Source organism: Benincasa hispida, chromosome 9 (assembly GCF_027475165.1).
Source record: "Benincasa hispida cultivar pf3 chromosome 9, pf3_genome.v1.1, whole genome shotgun sequence".
Classification (NCBI taxonomy): domain Eukaryota; kingdom Viridiplantae; phylum Streptophyta; class Magnoliopsida; order Cucurbitales; family Cucurbitaceae; genus Benincasa; species Benincasa hispida.
In genome coordinates, this window is record NC_143486.1 from 1,204,445 (window position 1) to 1,227,647 (window position 23,203).

General features: G+C 35.0%; 2 protein-coding genes and 1 non-coding gene across 9 annotated transcripts; 1 reads left to right on the forward strand and 2 right to left on the reverse strand.

Annotated features, from left to right (window-relative positions):
- The first annotated feature begins 5,020 nt into the window (after positions 1-5,020).
- Positions 5,021-5,127, forward strand: LOC120087461 (small nucleolar RNA R71). The gene has a single exon (XR_005484602.2). It is a non-coding gene; the product is annotated as a small nucleolar RNA R71 (small nucleolar RNA).
- A 2,979-nt stretch (positions 5,128-8,106) lies between these two features.
- On the reverse strand, positions 8,107-13,879 carry LOC120084467 (putative LRR receptor-like serine/threonine-protein kinase At1g05700). The gene is made up of 13 exons (XM_039040252.2): positions 13,639-13,879; positions 12,791-13,337; positions 12,231-12,688; positions 12,021-12,153; positions 11,866-11,937; positions 11,518-11,589; positions 11,348-11,428; positions 10,834-10,985; positions 10,458-10,675; positions 10,012-10,138; positions 9,712-9,774; positions 9,445-9,634; positions 8,107-8,718 (listed from the first exon to the last, which is right to left on the reverse strand). Exons 1-13 carry the CDS (start codon positions 13,742-13,744, stop codon positions 8,313-8,315), a joined length of 2,625 nt encoding a protein of 874 aa, XP_038896180.1. The 5' UTR covers positions 13,745-13,879; the 3' UTR covers positions 8,107-8,312.
- Positions 13,880-15,227: 1,348 nt separating this feature from the next.
- Positions 15,228-21,478, reverse strand: LOC120084466 (putative leucine-rich repeat receptor-like serine/threonine-protein kinase At2g19230). Of its 7 annotated transcripts, none has more exons than XM_090317809.1 (15): positions 21,323-21,478; positions 20,948-20,996; positions 20,697-20,750; positions 19,440-19,953; positions 18,831-19,309; positions 18,411-18,543; positions 18,096-18,167; positions 17,888-17,959; positions 17,730-17,810; positions 17,199-17,350; positions 16,795-17,012; positions 16,585-16,711; positions 16,420-16,482; positions 16,143-16,332; positions 15,228-15,840 (listed from the first exon to the last, which is right to left on the reverse strand). In XM_090317809.1, exons 4-15 carry the CDS (start codon positions 19,913-19,915, stop codon positions 15,435-15,437), a joined length of 2,469 nt encoding a protein of 822 aa, XP_090173935.1. In that variant the 5' UTR covers positions 19,916-19,953; positions 20,697-20,750; positions 20,948-20,996; positions 21,323-21,478; the 3' UTR covers positions 15,228-15,434. The 7 variants fall into 7 exon arrangements, with proteins under 7 accessions (XP_090173935.1, XP_090173937.1, XP_090173939.1 ...); XM_090317811.1 differs by having other exon boundaries at positions 20,697-20,734; positions 21,323-21,390; XM_090317813.1 differs by lacking the exon at positions 21,323-21,478 and adding an exon at positions 20,371-20,484 and having other exon boundaries at positions 20,697-20,734; positions 20,948-21,029.
- Between the last annotated feature and the right edge of the window lie 1,725 nt (positions 21,479-23,203).

The window sequence follows — 23,203 nt, forward strand, 5'->3', positions numbered from 1 at the left end:
TCGGTAAGCTTCTCCTTTACAATCTTGTTGCCATTGGCAACGTGGGCCAGACAAGTTACTTGCTTGGGAAACCTATCAACTTCACGAATTTTCAAAGATTTTGACATCTTAAATTACTCTTGCATTGTATGAACACTCAACTTATCAGTTAACAGGTTCGTACTAAAAAATCACTAACAAAACATACTGTTAAAGTCTCGTCTCGCTAATCTCATTCTCTCCAATCTCACTTTCTCTAATCTCACTCTCTCTTATCTCGCTCTAGCCCATCTCGCTTTCGGCCGTCTCGCTCTAGCCCACCTTGCTCTCGCAAAACTCATCCACTACCTTGTCTGACTCTAACTATATTTTCTTCGTCCTCAACCAATGCAGAACACATCAAAACCCAAAATAAAAAACAAACACGACCGATTAAACCCCAAAACCAGTTATGAACGTGACGACCGATCAAATGAAACCAACCTAAACAGACGCAAGACAACATGCAAGACAAAAGTTAAATTTACTAATTGATGCATGTTGTTAGGCGATGAAATAATGGTATAAAATGCAATGGTGGAATATGCGTTGTGCAAGCAAGCTTTCTCAGCAAGATCTAAGTATAAATCCTACTGAGTTGCCTGGTAAGCCCAAGGTCGAATACAGTATGCGATGGTAAATTTCGATTATGTTGCAGTAACAAATAAATCACATGTTGGTTGGTTTGCTGTTTGAAGTATAAAAGTTATGCGGCGAATTTGAGAAAGAGTTAATAATATGAAAGATGCGATGAGTATGTGGGGGAACGGGTTGAGAAGGGATTTAGCTAACACTTCCTAGGATTTCATTCATGTTATGCGATCATGCTACATACATACAACAGAAAATCATCTCTCAATGTAAATGCTATGGCTTCTAGTTTTAGAACGCATGCGATGTATGCGATGGTGTCTATAGGACCTATGTTTAAGCCTCTATTCTTGTCTATGTGATGACGAATGACATACACATACACAAGGCGATCGCAGACTACCATAACCCATCTCTAGGGTGCATGCGATGCATGTTGGCAAACAGAGTTTATCTCTAAGTCTCTATATCTTGCTTATGCAGATCTAATCTTACTCTCTCAAGTCTAGATTCTAACCTAGCTCTCTCAAGTCTTAGGTTCTTTCTTTAGACTCTCTCTCGAGTAGATCTAAAGGGGTGATGGATGCAACATAAGACAAGATGATCGCATGCAATGAAGATCTTAGATCATATTAGCTAAGTACTTCTCAACCTATTCGACAGTTTTAGCTACTCATGCGTATTTTAAAGAGAGTGAACAAATGTAGAAATGCAAGTTCCATTCTATATATGAAATCAAAATACAGAATGACAATGTGAAAGAAAGATAAAGAGCCTGGTAGCAATTTCTTGCTTCCCAAGGCTTTTTACACTGTTTTTCTCTACTTTACTCAAAAGATATTCTTGATCTCGTAAGAATCGGCCCACTCTCTATTTTTCATGCTCCCTAGCACTCTCTCGAGCTGACCAGGACGATCTTCCGGCATCTTTTTCCTTTTCTCGCTTCTGTCTTCTAAGTATATGAAAACTAAGAACAAGGCTAACTATCATTTATATGGTGAACTCTCTAAACTCAGCAAACTCTTTCAATGAAGGTGACCTTTGGTATTTATAGAGCTTCAGGGTGAAAAGCTTTTTCTCTCATATGATTACACTGATGGGATGACATTAATTCTCTATCTGATGCACCGAATATTTGTCACCGAAAAATTGAGTGTACTTGCTACATTGTCGTTAACGGCTTGTCAACTTAATTCGGAGTCGACCATCATCAACTTTCTGTCCAATCGTGATTTATTAAGCTTTCACCTTGATGCGCGGGCTTTATGCGGCCACCTTCTTGAGCAGATTTTCGCGAGCACATATGATCGCATAGCCTTGCGGTCGCAATCTCTTAATGCACTCGGACGTTAATTTCTTTGGATTGCATTTCCGCCTTGCGCCAACGCATTTTCTGCACAAAATACATAAGTTAGTTGTTTTAATGTGATGGATGCATGTGATCGCAATGTTGTGAATTTAATGCTTTTGGACGTAATATTGTATATTTTTACCATCACAATCTTGCATTGTTTTATAACTTTGCACTGTAATAACATGCATTTCTGCTCGTTATCACACCTCTAAATTTAAAACAATGCTTGTTCTCAAGCATAAGTTAAAGATTTTCTCTAGAAAGTCGGCAACCTTCTTCTTTCCTAGATTTCTCAAGGTTGCCTTATTTAAATCCTATGTACCAAAATCTCCTTAATTCTTATCCAAGTCTCTTCTTAAAATATTTCTAAAATTTAGGAATCGCAAGTTTAACCTTAAAAAAAGACTTCACTTGTTTCTAGGACATCGCATGATTTATTTCATATAAAAAACTTTTTTTTCCAACTGGGGTATTTTCAAATGATTTTTTTTATCCTTGCATATTTTAGATATATATTTTTTCTATGACCCTGCACTGATTCAAATGCCTAGCCTTCGTTTTGGCTTACCTCTACGTGTGTCGTACAGACATCCAATTACGAGCAAGGCACTCTTTCTCAATTTAAACTCATACCCATTTGGCTGCAGAGTTGCGATCATTTGTTTATGCGTTAATCACGATTCTTACCTTCATTTTGGCTTGCCCCCACGTGTATCATGCAGACATCCAATTACGAGTAGGATCCGATCACAACTTTATGATTTTTTTTTAGAATATAAAAATAGCAAGATTGAAAATGAATACCGCACCGCCAAATTTAAACGCAGCAATGTCCCCATTGCTGAAAGATTGAAAGAAGTCATGCGATGCTCTTAGAAAGTTTTGTAAAAAGTTAGTTTGAAAGAAAGTTGGCAGACCACTAACTTCTAGATATATTTCATGAGATGACTGTCCTAAAATTAAGTTGACTCTAGTATATACGAAAAAATAGAGGCATGTGTTTCATCATTGAAATCATAATTGGCAAAGTGAAATAATGCGGTGGCTTACTAAATTAATCAATGTTAAATGATTGCGCCGACTAAAGAGGATGCGATGAAAAAATTATCAAAGTTAAAAATGATATGTGATAGAGCGAAAGTTGGAATAAACAAAGTCAAGGAAAGATACAGCCCCCGAATTTGCTCTGTCACCCGCATTACTTGTGATCGCATCCTTTTCTACGACGAACTACTCTCTTTGATTGCGGTGGTAGAATAAGGTAGTTGCATCTTTCGCGTAGCTCCTTCACAATTGTTCACCACGATCGTTGCAAGGAAAACATTGAGAGGGTTAAATAAAAGATAGAGTTAGCAAAATCGTTTACCACGATCATTCAAGACGATCGCATTCTCCCTTTTTTTTCTTTTTTTTTTTTGTTTAGAAATGAAAAAGGACAAATATACAATGCAGATAAAAGAAAGGTACGAAAGTCCATAAATCGTTGATAGGAAAAGGATATCCCAAAGAATTGCGTCCCTGATGAGTTTGAGATGCATAGTAACGTAGGGACTTCTTATTTCAATCTGGGCTTTTTACGTCCAAGGCGACTTCCTCTTCTTTTCTTGGTCTTCTCGGATCTTGATTGCCTTAATCTAGAGCTTTTCCCCATTGACGTTCATTATAATCTCCCCCTTATGCACATCAATTTGAGCGCGACCGATCGAGAGGAATGGTCGTCCCAATATGATGGACGCATCTTCGTCCGCTTTATAGTCCAGAATGATGGAGTCTACCGGTAAGGTGAATTTGTCAATTAAGACTGCGAAATCTTTCAACTTTCCCTTGGGATGTATTCGGGATCTGTCCGCAAGCAGGAGAGTCTTCGTCGTGGGCGTTAGTTTGCCCATATTCAATCGTTTGAAGATTGATAGCGGCATTAAGTTTATACTTGCCCCAAGATCACATAGTGCTTGACCAATGTAGACCCATCCAATTGAGCATGGTATCGTGAAGCTTCCTGGGTCGCTCATTTTTTGTGGGATCATAGTATTTTGCGTGACTGCCACTATAGCGATCTTACCTTCATCATTTTGTTTCTTTTTCAATCCTTGCAGGCATGGTGGTAGCTGTACTTCTATTTCGTGCTCTAAAAGCTTGATGGTGGGCGCAACTTCTGGGTTTATCTTCTTGGGCTCTTCTAAATCATATGTCAACGGGCTCTTGATTATCACCGCATTTGAGTTGGTCCGGGTGGGCTCTTCCCCTTTTTCTGCTGTCGTTTTTTCACTTAGCAAGGAGATTGCTAGGCATTGTTCCTTTCCTGTACCCCTAGAGTTGCAAGGGAGCTCAGTTGAGCTTGGCAATGCTCCTTGCGGTCTATTTTTTAGTTCGCCTGAAATCTGTCCTATTTGAATCTCAAGATTTCGGATGGACGTCGCTTGATTTTGAAGCACTGATTCATTCTTCTCAATATACTGCTTTAGTAAGCTCTTTATAGATGAAAATTGCGATGCCTGCGAACTGCTGGCTTGATTTTGCGGTTGACCGTTTGTTCGCGGGAAAAATCCTGGTGGCCCTTTCTTTTGTGCCACTGGTTGAAAATTGTGTTCTTGATTTTTTCACGCGAAGTTAGGGTGGTTTCTCCACCCGGGGTTGTACGTATTAGAGAAAGGATTATTCTTTATGAAGCATACTGACTGCGGATTCCTTGGGCATTTTTCAATCGAATATGCTTCTCCACAGATGACACAACTTGTGGTTGTTTGAGCAATTGCGTTGACCTACCCTTTTTGTGTTTCCGTGCTATTGATTGCGATGCCTTGTATCAAACTCATCATCGCGTTCATTTAGGTTTGTAGGGATGCGATGGCCCCATTATTCGCGTCACTATCTTTAATTCTTAATCTTTGATCGCTTTCTCTCCAGTCCTCGTGATTTTTGGAAATATTATCAAGTATATTTTTTGCCTCGTCATATGTTTTATCCAGCAGACCTTTAGCTACTGCCGCATTGGCAACCGTCTGCGATGCAGGGTTCAGTTCGTGGTAGAAAATCTCCATCTGTATACAATCTGGTAAGCCGTTATGCGGGCAATCTCTTACCAGCCTCTTAAACCTCACCCAAGCATCACTGAGTGATTCGTCAATTTCCTGTTCAAAATTCGTAATTAACTTCCTCCTTCTTGCGTTCTCTGTTGGAGGGAAGTATTTCTTCATGAACTTTTCCACTACTTGTTCCCATGATGTTATTTCCCCTGGGTCGAGAGAATAAGCCCATTTCCTTGCTTGATCGCATAAGGAAAATGGGAACAACGTTAGTCGAACCTCCTCAGCAGAGATATTTGGGAACACAAAAGTGTTGCAGATTTCAATGAAACTCCAGAGATGGGCGTGGGATCCTCGCCACGCCTGCCACCAAACTGTCCGGCCATTTGAATCATTTGCAACATAACCGGATTCATTTCAAACCTTGATTCGTCCAGAGCTGGCCTCATGATTCCTGAGGAGAAATCATATAGGTTGTGTGACGCATAGTCTCGGATGGGTCTATTGTGGTCATTCGTCGGGAGGATGGGGTTGGCCATTATATTGTTTGCATTTGCGACACTTTCTTCCGGTTGTTCCGCCATTCTTGGAATTCTGTCTTGTTGTTGTTGGCGGTTGTTTCTCAATCTTCGTTAGAACGCTCTTTCAAGCTCTGGGTTGTAATTCACCAAAGATTGAAAGCTGCAAAGAAAATAAAAAAATTACCGTTAGCACAATGTATTTCTGTAGTCCCTGGTAACGGTGCCAAAGACTTGATGTGTGTTGTTATGCGATGAAATAATGGTATAGAATGCGATGGTAGAATATGCGTTGTGCAAGCAAGTTTTCTCAACAAGATCCAAGTATAAATCCTACTGAGTTGCCTGATAAGCCCAGGGTTGAACACAGGGCCTAGGGATACAGTATGCGATGGTAAATTTCGATTACGTTGCGGTAACAAATAAATCATAATGTTGGTTGGTTTGCTATTTGAAGTATAAAAGCTATGCGGCGGATTTGAGAAAAGAGTTAATAATACGAAAGATGCGATGAGTATGCGAGGGAACGGGTTGAGAAGGGATTTAACTAACACTTCCTAAGATTGTGTTCATGTTATGCGATCATGCTACATACATACAACAGCAAATCATCTCTCAATGTAAATGCTATGGTTTCTAATTTTAGAACGCATGCGATGTATGCGATGGTGTCTATAGGACCTACGTTTAAGCCTCTATTTTTGTCTATGCGATGACGAATGACATACACATACACAAAGCGACCGCATACTACCATAACCTATCTCTAGGGTGCATGCGATGCATGTTGGAAAATAGAGCTTATCTCTAAGTCTCTATCTCTTGCTTATGCAGATCTAATCTTGCTCTCTCAAGTCTAGATTCTAACCTAGCTCTCTCAAGTCTTAGGTTCTTTCTTTAAACTCTCTCTCGAGTAGCTCTAAAGAGGTGATGGACGCAACATAAGACTAGATGATCGCATGCAATGAAGATCCTAGGTCATGTTAGCTAAGTATTTCTCAAACCATTCGACAGTTTTAGCTACTCATGTGTATTTTAAAGAGAGTGAACAGATGTAGAAATGCAAGTTCCATTCTATATATTAAATCAAAATACAGAATGACAATGTGAAAGAAAGATAAAGAGCCTGGTAACAATTTCTTGCTTCCCAAGGCTTTTTACACTATTCTTCTCTACTCTGCTCAAAAGATATTCTTGCTTTCGCAAGAGTCGGCCCGCTCTCTGTTTTTCACCCTCCCTGGCACTCTCTCGAGCTAACCAGGACGATCTTCCGGCATCTTTTCCCTTTTCTCGCTTCCGCCTTCTAAGTATAAGAAAACTAAGAATAATGCTAACTATCGTCTATATGGTGAACTCTCTAAACTCAACGAACTTCTTCAATGAAGGTGGCCTTCGGTATTTATAGAGCTTCAGGGTGAAGAGCTTTTTCTCTCATATGATTGCACTGATGGGATCACATTAATTCTCTGTCTGATGAGCCGAATATTTGTCACCAAAAAGTTGAGTGTATTTGCTACAGTGTCGTTAACGGCTTGTCAACTTAATTCAGAGTCGACCGTCATCAACTTTCTGTCCCATCGTGATTTATTAAGCTTTCACCTTGATGTGTGGGCTTTATGTGGCCACCTTCTTGAGCAGATTTTCGCGAGCGCATATGATCGCATAGCCTTGCGGTCGCAATCTCTTAATGCGCTCGGACGTTAATTTCTTCGGATCGCATTTCTGCCTTGTGCCAATGCATTTTCTGCACAAAATACATAAGTTAGTTGTTTTAATGCGATGGACGCATGTGATCACAATGTTGTGAACTTAATGCTTTTGGACGCAATATTGTATATTTTTACCATCGCAATCCTGCATTGTTTTATAACTTTGTGCTGTAATAACGTGCATTCGTTATCACTAACCTAGTAAAGAACTTCGATTACGGCAGTAGATGGACGATGGTTTTGCAGAGCGAGATTGAATGACACTTGCACGAGAATTTTGAGCGTGGGATAACCGTTGAGTTTGAGCGTAAGAGTATCGTTTAGATTAGAGGGGCATTTTTGTAATCTCATACCGTGATGACGTAAGCAGAGGGTCAATTGACAGATCTTTAAAAAAAGGGGTCATTTGGCATTATGGACCGAAATATTAGGTCATTAGCCCAAATTTTTCGATAAACTTTGCATTTAAAGAAGTCTTATTGACATGGAAAAATTATGTATGAACTATTTTAAAACGAAATTCTAACCAAGTGTCTAATTTATTTTAGTTCACAATAGAGTGGAAATTTTGAACTTCTGACTCTTTTAGTTTGTTTAGAGTATAAAATGATCTTTAACTTAAATTTCTAATGCAAGAGTAGAACAAGTCCATAATCATTTTTATACCAATAATTTGTGAAAATTAAAATTTTGGTTTAGAAAATTTGGACTAGAACCTTAAGTTTCCAAATGAGTTTAAAACATAGTTTTAAAAAGTTCCTAAATTGATTTGATAGATAATTTACTAAACAAAAATGTGACGTAATAGTCCATTGTTGACTCCATTCATTACTTACCATAAAAGAAATGTTGAATCCTTAAATTAAAATGAAATATAATCAAATGATGTGTTAAATGTGTTAAATGTGGAGTAAAATTAGTATGTACTAGCGTAGTACTAGAATGTTTCCCATGTGGATGGAAAAAGACTACATCCATTCATTACTTGCTATAAATGAAGCATTTAAACATTATTTCTAATGGGGTATAAAATAATGGATAGAAACTTGAAGACAGCAATCAAAAGAAAAGAATGATATAATTTGTTTATGAGTTTCTATCTAGGACTTAAAATTGAATCAGAACCAATTGAAGTGTAAGAAAAGTTGAGATTATTAGGTGGCCTATGTGAGGTGGTTCTATTGTGAGCCATTTCTTGACATTCAATGAGTTGTTTCACCACATCACTCATTTCAGGCCTTTGTGATGAAGTTGGGAGTGTGCAACACAAAGCTAGCTCCATAAATTTTGTAGCTGAACAGCTTTCAATGCAGCCTTCTAACCTTTGATCCACAATGCTTTGGCTGTTACCTTCTAAAATCAAAGCCTTTGCCCAATCCACTATGTGTATCTCATTTTCTGAACTCTTCATTATCACTGCCTTTCCACTTATCAGCTCAAATAACACAATCCCAAAACTGTATATATCACTTTTCTTGCTGAAGTTTCCACATAAATGAATCCTGCAACAGCTTTTTATGTCTTAGTTTTCTTCTTTCCCCCCCTTTTTTTGTGTGTATGTCCACAAAATGCTTCCTTTAATATCGTTAACCGACTAATGACAAGTCATACGTATTGAACAAATGTTGGTTGATTTGACATAACGTGATGGATTGTCGATAGAAAGAATTGGATATATAGTTAAAGAGAAAAAAAAAGTTACATGTTCTATGAAAGGGATTTGATATGTTGCTTCAAAGAGAAGGTATGTTGGACTTTTTGTTATTTGTTGTCTTGCCAAATCAAACCAATGTTTGTTCAATAGACATGTCATGTCAAAATTTAGTTCATAGTGTTAAAAAGGAAACTACCTTACAAAATCAAGGTTTAAATACTACTTTGGTCCATGAAGTTTTGACTTTGGTTCATTTTGGTCCTTATAGTTTCGAAATATTCATATTGGTCCTTGTACTTTCAACTTTAGTTCATTTTGGCCCATATACTTTTAAAAAGTGACCATTTTGGTTCCTTCACTTCATTTTTTAGGGGACTAAAAGGATCCCTTTTAGTAAGTAGATGAACCAGAATAAACATTTTAAAAGTATAGGGATCAAAATAAATAAAAGTTGAAAGAAAATCAAAATTACAAGAACCAAAGTAATATTTAAAAATTTTAAAGTTAGGAACTAAAAAAACAAGTCATTTAAGACTAGGAAGATAAAAAGAAATAATTGATAATTGATACTTACGTAGGGTCAAGATATCCAAAGGTGCCAGCAGGGCGTGTGGCCAAATGAGTATCATTTTCATTTGCAAATATCCTGGAGAGTCCAAAATCTGATATTTTAGCTTCCAAATTTTCATTCAATAAGATATTTGAAGTCTTCAAGTCTCTATGAAGTATAGGTGGTTTGCAACAATTGTGCAAATATTCCAGCCCTGCAGTTTGTTTATTATATGTCACAAACTAGAAGGGTAAGTAGAAACAAAAAAATACAAGTTTTGTGTAAATACACCTTTTGCTGCATCAACTGCAATTTGGAGTCTTTGCATCCAACTCAAAACTGTTGTGCTTGAATCTGCAAAAAATTGTAAAGAAAATCATCTTATGTAGTCACAAACAATAAAACCCGAAATCAATATTTGATTTCGACCCTAGGGATTGAGTTATATATGGATTTTGTTTGTGATCATAGCTCTTGACAAAGAAAAACTTCTCCGACATGCAACTCAAAACATGAATTAAAAAAAAAAAAAAAAGTTGTAAAAGCTCTTAGCTAAAAAAATCTCTTCTATAAAGATTGTATACTAATTACCAGATAGATGTTTGCGTAGATTTCCATTAGCCATAAATTCATAAATGAGAGCCTTGTTCTCGGCCTCATCACAGTAACCAATGAGAGAAACCAGATTTCTATGATGAACAATGGTTAATATTTGAGCCTGCATTTTAGAACATAATATATGTCAGGTTCTAGTTATTTAGGTCGCATTTGGTAATCATTTGACTTTTGAAAATTAAGTTTATAAACATTACTTCTATCTATAAGTTTCTTTGTTTTGCTATCCACTCTGTACCAATATTTTAAAAAACTAAGTCAAGTTTTGAAAACTATGAAAAGTAGTTTTTGTTTTTAGAACCTATTCAAGTGTTTTTGTTGAAAACTATAATTGAAAAAATAGGAGTAAACAAAGAAGAAATTTCAAAAATAGAAAACTAAAAACGAAAATTGTTACCAAATGACAGAAAAAGAACTGAAACCTCTGCTTTGAATTCTTTGGCGCCTTGCCGTGACGATGCAGACAGCAACTTGATAGCAACTTGAATTTTGTCACTCAGTACACCCAAATATACTTTTCCAAATCCTCCTTCTCCTATAGTTGTTTTCAAGTTCTCTGTTATAACCAATATCTCAGAGTAGTGAACCTGTTGGTTCTTTGATTTAAGCAATCTTTCTTGTATTGATCTTTTGAGATGTTCTGCAACAAGGAAAATCAACACATTTTGGTTCATTCTAGTCACTCATCATTCAGGAAATTTTTATCCTTTTTACCCGAGTTAAAAGTTTTTTTTTTACTTGAAATGTGCTGGAATTAACGAAGTACAGAAACAGAAGCAAGTGAAATGAGAGATTTACCTCTTTGTTTTCTTCTTTTGTAGAGTACAAGAGTAACCATTAGGATAGGTAAGAGCACAGCTACAATAGTGGAGAGAATTATAAGAACCAAGTACTTGTTCTTCTTGTTATCACATCTAAGTGATGTACAAAGATCTGGATTTTCACCAACACTTGCACAAGCAGAAGACAATATCAGTTTTAACCAAATGAATTTTCATTTGCATTTTCTGTTAGTGTGGTAATTTAATATGAGAACATTATATTTAGGCCAATTTGGAATGATTTTCTTAGTACTTGCTAACACTTTTTTTTTTGCACTTGCAAACATATTTTTATGCACTTGAAAAATCATTTCAAACAAACAACATGACAATAAAGAAAACTAAACAGAAAATATGAGAAGTAACTTGGAGCCTATTTGGATCGACTTTTCAAATGGTTAAAACCATATTTTTTATGAAAATACTTTGTAATTAAACACTTGGAAAGCCATTCCAAACCCGCCCTTGGAATGAAGTGTAGGGGAAATAACCTTAAAGTGAGTGATTTAGCTTCAGCCCTTTGCAAGAGAACTTCAGGAACTGAGCCTGTGAGCTTGTTGCTGGTTAAAATGCTGCAAAAAACAGTAGAGGGATTGATGGCCTTCAATTTTCGTCTTGAGTTTCATGTTCTAGATGCCAGCACTAAAACTAAAAAACTTACAGAACTCTTAAATTTGGCGAATTTGTTAAGAATTCTGGCAGCTCTCCAGTCAACTCATTGTAGGACAAGTCCCTGATAGAGAACAAGCTTATTAAGTTTGCAGAAATCTTCTATATGGATATGACAGGACCAAACATTTAAACAGAAATGGATAGAAAATAGTATTGAAATAAGAAAGTAAAATTGCAAAAATCAAATAACTTCCAGAAGCATGGATTCTCCTAAAAACTACCCAAACCCAAAGCACTTTGACAAACTGTTTTACTAATGACATTTATGCTCTCCTAATATCCTAATAATATCTCTAATGTAAATCCATACTAAGAATCCTAACAGAGAGACACTTACAGAGTTTGCAACATTGTTAGATTTGATATGTAAGAGGATATTTCACCTGTCAATCCACTTGCTGATAGATTCCTGTACACAAGATTTTGCATTTTCTCATGAATTAATGTGATCCATTCTGTAAAATCTGAGCTTCATAAAAGACTTGGACTTACAAGTAAATGATTCTTGGAGCAGTTGCATTGCTACAAGTCAATCCACTCCAAGGGTATCCCGTTGGCACACATGGATCTCCTTGCCAATCCCTCTTTATCCCATAAGTTGACCTTATATTGGTAATTGCATTCACTAATGATCCAAAGAAAAATCACATTACTATTCATCAACTCTCAATAAACTCAAAGAGTGCATTTAAAGAAGCATACCATCTCCTTGATTTGTTTCCAATTCTATTATGTCTTTCACATAATATACCTCGAGCGCATTGATGATGGGAGGCAGCGTTGCGTTGTCGGTTGAAACGAAAGAAAATAAATGTAAATTTGCTGCATCCAATGGATCTCCATTGGAAACAGTTAGTGTGGACAAGTAACTTGGAATTAGAGGTCCATAAAAAAAATTCCCATTGTAGGTGATATTGAACACTCTGCTTTGGTTGGGTTGAAGCTCAACAACTTCAGCAAAGTGCATAAACACATAATATTTAGACGAGTTTTTTGTATTCCACCTGATCTCGTTTACAGTGGAAGCAGTTTTCATCACAATGGATGGAACTTGATAATTGTTCTGCTCAACAACACCTGTTGTGGCACTGGCTCTAACTGGTTCTTGGTCGTTGTAGTTAATCGTCGACCAAATTCGATCGTAAGCATCGATAGGGAATCTTTAAAAAGCGAGAGCAGCCACATAATAAACAAAACAATATAAGTCAGTATCTCACTTTTAGTAGTAAAATTTTGTTTCTGCAAAAATAGAGCTTAAATACCTGTATTTTTGGTTAACTGATGGACCGAAGTCGAATCGAGACTGAAGTGATAAGGATCCGGAAACTGCTTGATAAGTGATGTTAAGTAAGGGTCTAAATTCTAAGGATGAAATAATTGGCACTCCATTCCCTATATTGATGAAACACATATGAACTTCATTTGAGGAGGTAATATGTATGAGCTCAATGAAAGGTTCCGTGTGTATGTCAATGAAGTTTACTCTCTCCCAGAAGCTATTCCCAATATAGATATCAAATTCTGGCAGCAAATTCAGGCCGTCGTAATTCTCGTACAAGAAACTCGCTCGAATCAAATATTTAGTACCATTTACAATGCTTACATTGTAACAGTTCCTGATTCCTTGAGGGAAGCTTCTAAGAGTCTTCAATTGCCTTGGAAATGGATCATTATTAGATCCAAATCTAGAACCTATGCTTTCACTTACTCCACTTTTTACATAGGGTGCATCAGAAACATAGCTAATATTGTTTGATGTTTCAGTATATCTTGTACCTTCTGGTGATCCACAGTCTAAACTAATGAAGCCTAAGAGACAAATAACATATCATTAAATCACTCATCAATCCAAAAGCTTAAGTTGATGGATTATAGTAAATTCAAATATATCGATACTTTTAACACTCTCCTTCTCTCATGGATTTGAAAGTTATTCCCTATATCACAACTTCCTACTTTGATATGATGTTAAGTCACCAATAAACCCAAAAGTTTAAGTTGATGGATTACTAATAAATTTAAATATATCAATACTTTTAATAAATAAAGTTTAACCTTCTCAGTCTCTCTTTATATATATAATGTGAAAGAAGTTGGAGAATGTTGTTACCTGATTGATCCAAAGCTCGAACAGGAAGTAGAAGAGTCAATGTCAATGCCAAAGCACTTGGGAAAAAAGCAGACAAGAAATGGCTTGATGCTCCCATTATCATCATCCTCTTTATGTTGAGTATATACCTTTCCCTGCATTGATTGGTGAGAACTGATCAGAAAACAGCCATTTTTGCAGCTTGAGACATAAATGGCAAGCTTTTGATGATAATGGAAAGTCAACATAAGAGGAATTCCCTTCACAGAACGGAAGATTGGAGAAGTTAAATTAAGTACTTTGGGCACATGGGATACCTTTGACTTTATATTCAACAAGTTTAATTGGATTAGTAGAGTTTTTAAGTCCTTAATGATTTTGTGACAGCTATCAATGTATGACCACAAGTCTTAGTTCAACTTAAAATCATCTGGTGCTAACTTTTTAAATGTTTTTTTTTCCGGTTAAAATACTACAGGCCAACATTGAAGTTTGCGTCTCCATTTTTAAAAGTGTTTAAGAATTTTTTTTAAAAGTATCAAATAAATTCTTAAACTTTCAATTTTGTATTTCCAATAAATCCTTGGTAACATCAATTTCTTTTTAGAAAAAATCAATTGATTTATTAGATATAAATTTAAATTTTATATCTAACAAATTCATAAACTTTCAATTTTTGTATCTAGCAAGTGTGTGAATTTTAAAAAATTTAAAAGTCCATGAACTAAATTTATAATTTTAAAATTTTACTCTAATCGAGAGTTTTTCTTTTTCTTTCCCATTTAGATTACATCTATGAATTTTTTTTTTTTTTTTGGGGAAAAGAGAGAGAAAGAAGAGTACATATATGAGATTATGTTATGATTACGTATGATTCTCATATTAGTTGTAAAATAATGATACTTTGATATGTTTTATTTATTGATTCATTTAATATAAATTGTAAATTTATCAGCTAGTTTATGTTGATTTTATATTAGATTTTCAGTTGTCAAAATATCATCAATGTTTTGAACTAACACGTCGGGAATAACATTTCTTCTCCATGTTGGAGTTTTACTATCCTCTTGTTGAAAACTTGTTTGAAAAAAAATAGTGTTTATTTTACCAATTTTTAGAAAATGAAAAACAAAAAGGTAAACAGATAGATGGGAAAATAAAAGGAAGTTTGATAACCATTTATTTTTTCTTTTTTTAAAAAAACTAAACTTTAAATACTATTTCTACAACTTTTTTTATAGTCGAGAACTTCTATATTTTAGTTAATGCTTTCAAAAATTAAGTCAAGTTATAAATACTTAAAAATAGAATCTTCAAAAACTTATTTTTGTTTTAAAAATTTATAAGTGTTTATTTAAGAAAGGTAAAAATCATAATAGAAAAAATGGAAGGAAACAAACATAATTTTTTTAAAAATAAAATTATTATTAAATGGGGTCTAAGCTTTCAAATCTAAATATAATTTAAGTTCAAACTCTTTAAAAATACCCTCATCTTCGTTACTATATACTACTATTAGAGAATGATTAATGAATGGTTAAATTATAAATTTAATCCATGAATTTTGAATTTTTTTGTCTATTTCATCTTCAAATTTTAAAAATTACAAATTTGGTCAATGAACTTGATCTCTTTTAAAATTCACACATGAAATTGAAGTTACAAATTACATCAAATAGATCAATTAATTTTTACAAATTTCAAATTTGTCAAAAACCTACTAGACATAAAATTGAAAGCTCAAGAACCTATTAGAAAGAGGTGAAAGTTTAAGGAGCAAATAGATAAATCTAAAAAAAATGAATTGTTTATAATTTTTATCTAGGACTGAACAGTGATTCGGAACCAATTGAATTATAAGAAAAGTCCTCAGTTTTGTCTGATGGCATCTGTGGCATTTTGTCCTGAACCATCTTCAAACATTCAATGAGTTGTGACACCACATCACTCATGTCAGGCCTTTCAGCTGTACTATGCAATGTACAAGACACAGCCAACTCCACAAATTTACCAACAGAACAACTTTCTGTAATACCTTCTAACCTTGGATCAACAATGTCTTGGATATTGCCTTCTTCAATGAAAGGCTTAGCCCACTCCACAATGTGTATGTTGTACTCAGACCCCTTGATTATGGCAGGTTGCCCAGTTACAAGCTCAAACAACACAATACCAAAGCTATAAACGTCACTTTTCTTGGTGAAGTTCCCAGATAAATGAATCCTGCAGTAGATTTATATGTTTCAAATTCTTTAGTTTGCGTAAACAAGACGTTTTTCTTATTCTCAAACAGGCAATAGAGAACCTGACAGCTTCGACATTGAAATTTGTTTGAATAGTAAGAAATAGCAGGTTAACGTGTAAATGTAACATTAACATTTCATGGTTGGGTCGATTTTGAACTCAAGGACATATTTGTATACCTTATAGAACATATGCTATTCAAGTAAGGTCCTGGTAGTGTCTATTTAATAATGCATGTTAGTGAAGGAACATGAAGCAATGCAATGATTGTTGATACTTACGTAGGGTCGACATATCCAAAAGTGCCAGCAGGACATGTGGACAAATGAGTATCACTTTCATTTGCAAATACCCTGGACAGTCCAAAATCTGATATTTTTGCTTGCATTCTTTCATTCAACAAGATATTTGAAGTTTTCATATCTCTATGAATTATAGGTGGCTTGCAACCATTGTGTAAATATTCTAACCCTGCAATTTGTTTACTAGATGTCACAAACTAGAAGGGTAAAGAAAAAGTATGGACTAATAAGCTCCTGTGTTAACTAAAACATATACCTTGTGCTGCATCAACTGCAATTTGGAGCCTTTCCATCCAACTCAAGGCCTTTGTGTTTGGATCTGTCTCAGGAAAAGGGGGAGAAATCGTCTTATATAGTAAACCAACCATCAGGATACATACATACATATATCTTAGAGCAATATCCTTTGTAAGACAATTACCGGATAGATGCTTGCGTAGATTTCCATTAGGCATGAATTCGTAAATTAGTGCTTTATTCTCGGCATCATCACAGTAACCAATGAGTGAAACTAAATTTCTATGATGAACAATGGTTAATATTTGAGCCTGCATTTGTATAATATATCAGAGACACTAGTTCACTTAGTAAAACGTTACAAGCAAAAATTTGAAGTATTAAAAAACCGAACCTCTGCTTTGAATTCATTGGAGCCTTGTCGTGAAGATGCAGACAGAAGCTTGATTGCAACTTGGGTTTTATCACTCAGAGCACCGTAGTACACTTTTCCAAATCCTCCTTCCCCAATAGTTGTCTTCAAGTTATCTGAGATAACAAGTATCTCTGAGTACCTAACTTGGCGGTTCTTTGATTTAAGTAACCTCTCTTCGATTTCTCTCTTGAGATTCTCTGCACCAAGGAAAATAAACAGATTTTGGTACATTTACATCTTCGATGTCAATCATCACTTAGGAACTCTTTTCCCTGTTTGCCTCATTACATTGTATTTACTTAAAATATGACGCAATTAGTAATCTAAAGATTTGTGTTAAAAGCATATATAAATTATACAAGCTGAAGAAATGAGAGAATTACCTCTTTGTTGTCTCCTTTTGTATATTACCAAAGCAACCACTACGATAGGTAGGAGCACAGCAATCACACAGGCGGTTACTATAAGGGCCAAGTACTTCTTCCACTTGTTGTAGCATTTAAGTGATGCACAAAGATGTGGATTTTCACCCACACTAGTATAAGCAGAAGAAAATGTCAGGCTTAAGCAAATTAATTTTCATTTGTCTTTTCTATTAATCATTTAGTGTCAAAACATTAAGCTTGTTTGATAACCTTCTTTCTTTTAATGTTTTTTTCTTTGAAAACTAAACTTATAAACTATAAGTTTCTTTGTTTCGCCAACTTTAACTACTTTCTTCCCTTTTCTTTTTGACTACCATAAGAAATGTGAAAATGATAGTAAATAAATTTGGGGGAGCCACGGAAATGAGAAACAGAACATGAAAAATGAAATCGTTATCAAACAAGCCCAAATTGGACTAAAGAAAACCGAGAAAGTGAGAGATATCCTAGAATAAAGCAAGGGGAAATAAACTTAATTTGGTAGCCAACCTTAATGTAAGCGATCCAGCTTCAGCCCTTTGCAGTAGAACTTTGGGAACTGTGCCTGTGAATTTGTTCCTGGTTAAATTACTGCAAACATAGACAATCTTTAATTTCCTCTCAGAATTTCATTTTCTGGATGTCCGGATTAAAGCTAAGAAACTTACAGGTTTCTTAAATTTGGCAAATTTACTAAAAATTCTGGCACGTCTCCTGTCAACTCATTGTTGGACAAATCCCTGATAGAGAACAGAATATTAAGTTGGCATAAATTGGGAATCCATTAACTTCTCTAGTTATTTAAAGCCCTTCTTGGTCCTAAATTCCATTTGATAATACTATTACATAAAAGAATAACTCTAGATGGATGCTTACAGTGATGTTATTTCTTGGAGATTCGCAATTGAAGCAGGAATTTCTCCTGTCAAGTTGCTTGAGCTCAGGCTTCTGCTTGCAAGAAAAAAGAGGGAAACGAAGCATTTATTTAGATGCAATCACATGAGCAAGAGTTGACCAACTTGAACATTCTCGTAAACTACCAAAAAAAAAAAAAAATGAAATGTGCCCCAAGAGTCCAGGACTGTGAAATGAGCTCTAAGTTTGAGCATTTTTTAATTACAATGCAACAAGTCATGTACAGTTCAAATTCACGCTCTGTAGCAGGTTTTGATGGTCTAAGAGTGCACTCACATTGAGAGGATTTGTGATGCGCTGCTGTTGGTGCAGGTTAAACCAGACCATGATAATTCAATTGGAAAACATGGATCACCTTCCCAGTTTCTGATCAATTTGAATGCTTGCTTGACACCCATCATAGCATCAGCTATTGTTTACGGTGGCAAACAGAAGATCAAATGACAATAAGTCGAGAGCAAGAAGAAAAACAAGATGATGCCATATTCATAATTTTGAGATGACTCTTCCTAAGTTTAGTCCTGTGAAATTATCACAGGTCAAGAAAGGTGATTCTAATCTAACAGCTAATCTGGTACTATCCTTTATTAGAAACAAGCAGTCAATGTGATTCCAGCATTCTAAATAACAACAAATACTCCACACAAAATAATATTAGGAATTTAGGAAACACAGACAAGAAAAGAAGATATGTACCCTGTACAGGAACAGTTGATGCATTTTGCATATCTTTAGCAGCATATATCTCAAAACCATTCAGTAGCGGAGGGAGGTCTGATCCCTCGGCAGCAGAAATTGAAAACTGCAGCTGGCCTGCGCTATCTGGCATGCCACTTAGATTGAGAGATAGAGGCTTCAAGTAATCAAGCGTAGCATTTTTTGTTGCATTTTGTTGGCCAGTCAAATCAACCTTCAATCTCCTCTGTTTCCCTACAAGCTTCTCAATCTCAGCAAAGTGGAAGTAAACATAAAACTGTGTATTCGAAGATTGGGTTTCCCAGAAATAGCTCAAGGAGCAAGTGGCATTTTGTTCCTTTGCAGCAGTTCTCAGCAATATATCCGGTATTTTGTATGCATCATTGTTTCCCTGGCTTATGCTAGAGTTTGTAGCACTGGAATTCAGTGTGTCAATGTTCAAGGGGTTCCAAATTCGATCATAAACATCAGCCGGGTATCTAGTTTACAAAATTGCAAAATGTCAACAACTTCAATATCAATTACATTGGTCCTGTAACATTAATCGACTAGTACTCAGTGTATTACATAGAACAAGGATAGCTGAACTAAATCAACAATTCAAGTTACCTTAAATTCGATCTGCCGCCAATGTCATAACGTTGCATCGTTACGAGTGCCTTGGCCGGGGTTCGATAAATGGTATTATCTAGATGTCGCAACTCCAACGTTGAAATGTAAGGCACCCCTTTGCTAGTGTTGAAAAGACAGACACTAATGTAATCTGTGGAAGGGGTATAGAGGGTCTCTACATATCCATTATCCCAGTCCACTGTCCACCACAGATTAGCCCCAAGGTATAAATCAAAAGTAGGGGTAGTGTTCTTTCTATCATAATTCCCATACAGAAACGAAGCTCGAATCAAGTAAGTGTTTTCCTTTCCATTTTCAGGTTTTAGGACATAACAATTCCTTCTCCCTTCAGGAAAACTTCTCACATTTTTTAGCTGCGGCCGAAGATTTCTAGAGATGTTAGGGGAAACTGGCTGGCTGACCCCTGTATCTACAAAGTCTTTATCTGATTGATACAAGATGCCATTATCCATATAATCTTTATCTGCTCCACAGTCGATGCTAATGAAACCTAGTACAAGTGTTTGGGAGAAGGAAACCAATAAGATATACATTTTCCAATTCACAAACAAAGGTCAAAAAGGCAAAATCAGATCCAAAGTTAACTAAATTATTAATTAGGTCTAAGGTACAAATTTTCTTATAAATAATGTTAAGATGGAAATTTTCATATTAATAATTCCATCGCTCAGTTTGTGCAATCCAAAATCTATAAACAACTCTGCCTGGGCTCATGACACCTTGTGCAGTGTTCCATGTAACTTTTTTCCCCCTCTCCAAACGAGTGGAATGCGTGTATATGGCATGAACCGGTCAAATCTTTACAGCAAGAACAAGAGATTTTCGTATGGAATATGGATGACAAAAACTTCACGGCCGATATGTCACTTGACCCAAAATTTGAAAGTACGGATGTATAGCTTTTTACTTGTGTCACTTCCTCACGCTCTAGATCCTCCTCCATTCCTTGCATTCACAAGGTTTTGGATGGATGTCTCCCACGCTAGGGCTCTTTCTCAATCTCTCACTCGCGCTTGCCGCTCTGAGAATAAAACGTTGGCAAGTGGTTTGTGACATCAATAAAAGTTATTCTTTCATTATTTTCAAAATATGGGTCAAATGACATTTCAATCGTGAAATTTGGTCATCTGTGCAAAAATCTCTAGAAACAAAACCCAAATCCTTATAAACAATGAAAGTAAACTTTAGAATCCGTGAAAAGAACTTGGTATGCTAGCCAGTCGACCAAATTACCTGAGGGGCCATCTGAAGCAAGATTCCGACCACCATATCTGTTGAATCCAGCAGCTAGTTTAGAGTTGCAGAGAATAGTCAACAATAAGAAGAAGATGAACCAAGATTTGAATAAAAGACAGAATTTGATGCTTGAAACTTGCGGGCCATTTCCAACGTAATCCATACTTACTAACTAAAGCAGGACATTGGGCAACCAAAAAATCCTAAAGACTATGAACTTAGCCTAATGAAAGGAAACAGAAGGATACTTCTGTGTTCTTTTTGGGTCCCCAAGCAGCTGCTCCGCTTACAAAAATTCTGTGTGGCCATCAACGTTAGGGTCAAGAAGAAGAAAACAGAAACAAATAATAGTAATAATAATAATAATAAAAGAGAGGAAGACCGCCTCAAATATGAAAGGATATATGATTACTTTCAATTAGAGTAAAAAGAATAGTCTTCTAGCAGAATAATTCATACATTATTTTTTCAAAAAGATGGATACGACTTAAAAACTGACACGTGCACACATGCACAAAAAGAAAAAAAGAAAGTTCATTATAAATTTATTGTCCAAACAATTGATTTGTGTTAGTTGACTTTCAAAATCATAAATTTACTTATTGAACATTTGAAGTTCATACAGAATTTGGGAGGAAGGGGACTTTTAATGGTTGGAGTGTGTGTTCTTCTTTGGGTTTTGTGGGAAAATGAAATAATAGGATTTTGGGGATTGGAGAAGGACTCTTTTAAGGTTTGGTCATTTGTTACCTATCATGCTTCTTTTTCGGTTTTTGTTTGAAGAATTTTTGTAACTATTCTATAGGTTTTATTTTATAAGAGGGATTCTTCTCTCTTTTGTAGGCTTATTTTTCTGTATGTCTTTGCATTCTTTCATTTATTGTCTCAATAAAAGTTGTCATTTCTATTTTTTTTTTAATTCTTAAGGACCTATAAGATACATATTTCAAATTTTAAAGACCTATTACACACAAAATTAATAACTTTAGGACCTAATAAAAATGTTTTAAAGTTAAGGACCAAAAATAGACACAAAATTCAAAGTTTAGGGACTAAACTTGTAATTTAACCTTATAATTTCTTATGAATTTGTCATGAACTTATAACACACAAAACTGAAATTTTAGAGACCTATTAAACACAAGATTTAGATATTAAATTAACGTTTTTAAAAGTTAAAAACAAAATAGACACAAACTTCAACTTTTAAGAAATAAACCAATAATTTAACCTTGCATAAAAAATTCACAGAAATAATTCTAAGGTTAAAATATTATTTTGATCCTTTTGCTTTAAAATTTTGATAATGCATTCATTTATTGTATTTTGATGCATGAAAATTATAATTATTATTTATTCAAAAAAATAAATAAATAATAGTAAATAGGTCAAGAAATGTCACCGGCAGCAATGGCGTAATAAATTGAAGGCAACGATGGGGTCCAGCGAAGAAGAAGACTCACTCACGGTCAAACACACCTGTTCGACATTGTTGAAAACTTCAATTAAAGATCGAAAGGTCAGTTTTGGCGTCAAAAAGTCTTAGGAGTTCGTCGATTAACTAAATAATTTTAGCAGCTTGAGAAAATTGGCCGTAAAGGTCCACATCAATTTGCTTTTAGGGTTTGGAAAATTCAACATTTCTGATAGGCCTACCATTGATTTCCCTTCTACTTTGTGTTTCCCTTTCATTTCTTCGTGGCGACAGCTGTTTTGATCGAATATTTAGACATCAATGTCGAGAGAGCTTGAAGAAGAGTTAGTAGAGACCGGAGAGGTTAACATTTATTACTCATAATTAGTTGTGTTTAATTTCAATTTCACTTCATCAAAATTTAATTCTGATGATTTAAGTTAAAATCATACTTTTAATTAAGTTAATTTTATATTTTTCAATACAATTTTTATATTAACAAATATAGTTTGAAATGATTAAAAGAAACATAGTTCATAGTTCTTTTTAACATTCTTTTCAAAAAAAAAAAAAAATTTGAAAATGACAAAAAGTAATTTAAGCAATTTTAGAATCAACTCGGAAGTTAATGGTCAAGGGCACGGAGATTAAAAGTTATCTAGTTGCATATTGATAAATGATTAAGTTTTTTAAGTTCATGGTTTAAATAATAATTTTGATTATATTATAGACAAAGAATGATGATAGTTAATAAAAGTTTTGAATAGGGACTAAAATATAATAAATTTGAATGTGGGTTGTTTTTAAATAAATAAGAATGTGACAATTTATTAATATAGCAAAATGTCATTGTCAATCCGTAATAGACCACGATAGACTTTTATCGCTTAGTGATAGAGGTTTATCACGGTTTATCATGGTTAGACAGTAATATTTTGCTATACTTGAAAATATTTTCAGTAGTTTTACCATTTAAAACAATGATCCTTTAAATATTTAAGAATTGAATAGGTTTAAAAAATGTAAAGACTAAAATATAACAAACTTAAAAGTTTAGGTCCCTTTGATAAGTATTTGGTTTTTAGTTTTT

Excerpts from the sequence above, each read along its gene's own strand:
- LOC120084467 (XM_039040252.2), bottom strand. The coding sequence starts at position 13,744 with ATGATGATAATGGGAGCATCAAGCCATTTCTTGTCTGCTTTTTTCCCA. Across the intron at positions 11,938-12,020 it reads GCTCCAAGAATCATTTACTT|GAATCTATCAGCAAGTGGAT; the intron begins GTAAGTCCAAGT and ends TCTTGTGTACAG. Across the intron at positions 9,635-9,711 it reads TGCAGTTGATGCAGCAAAAG|GGCTGGAATATTTGCACAAT; the intron begins GTGTATTTACAC and ends AACAAACTGCAG.
- LOC120084466 (XM_039040251.2), bottom strand. The coding sequence starts at position 20,862 with ATGGATTACGTTGGAAATGGCCCGCAAGTTTCAAGCATCAAATTCTGT. Across the intron at positions 19,954-20,696 it reads TGCTTCAGATGGCCCCTCAG|GTTTCATTAGCATCGACTGT; the intron begins GTAATTTGGTCG and ends CACTTGTACTAG. Across the intron at positions 16,712-16,794 it reads CCAATGAATTCAAAGCAGAG|GCTCAAATATTAACCATTGT; the intron begins GTTCGGTTTTTT and ends ATACAAATGCAG.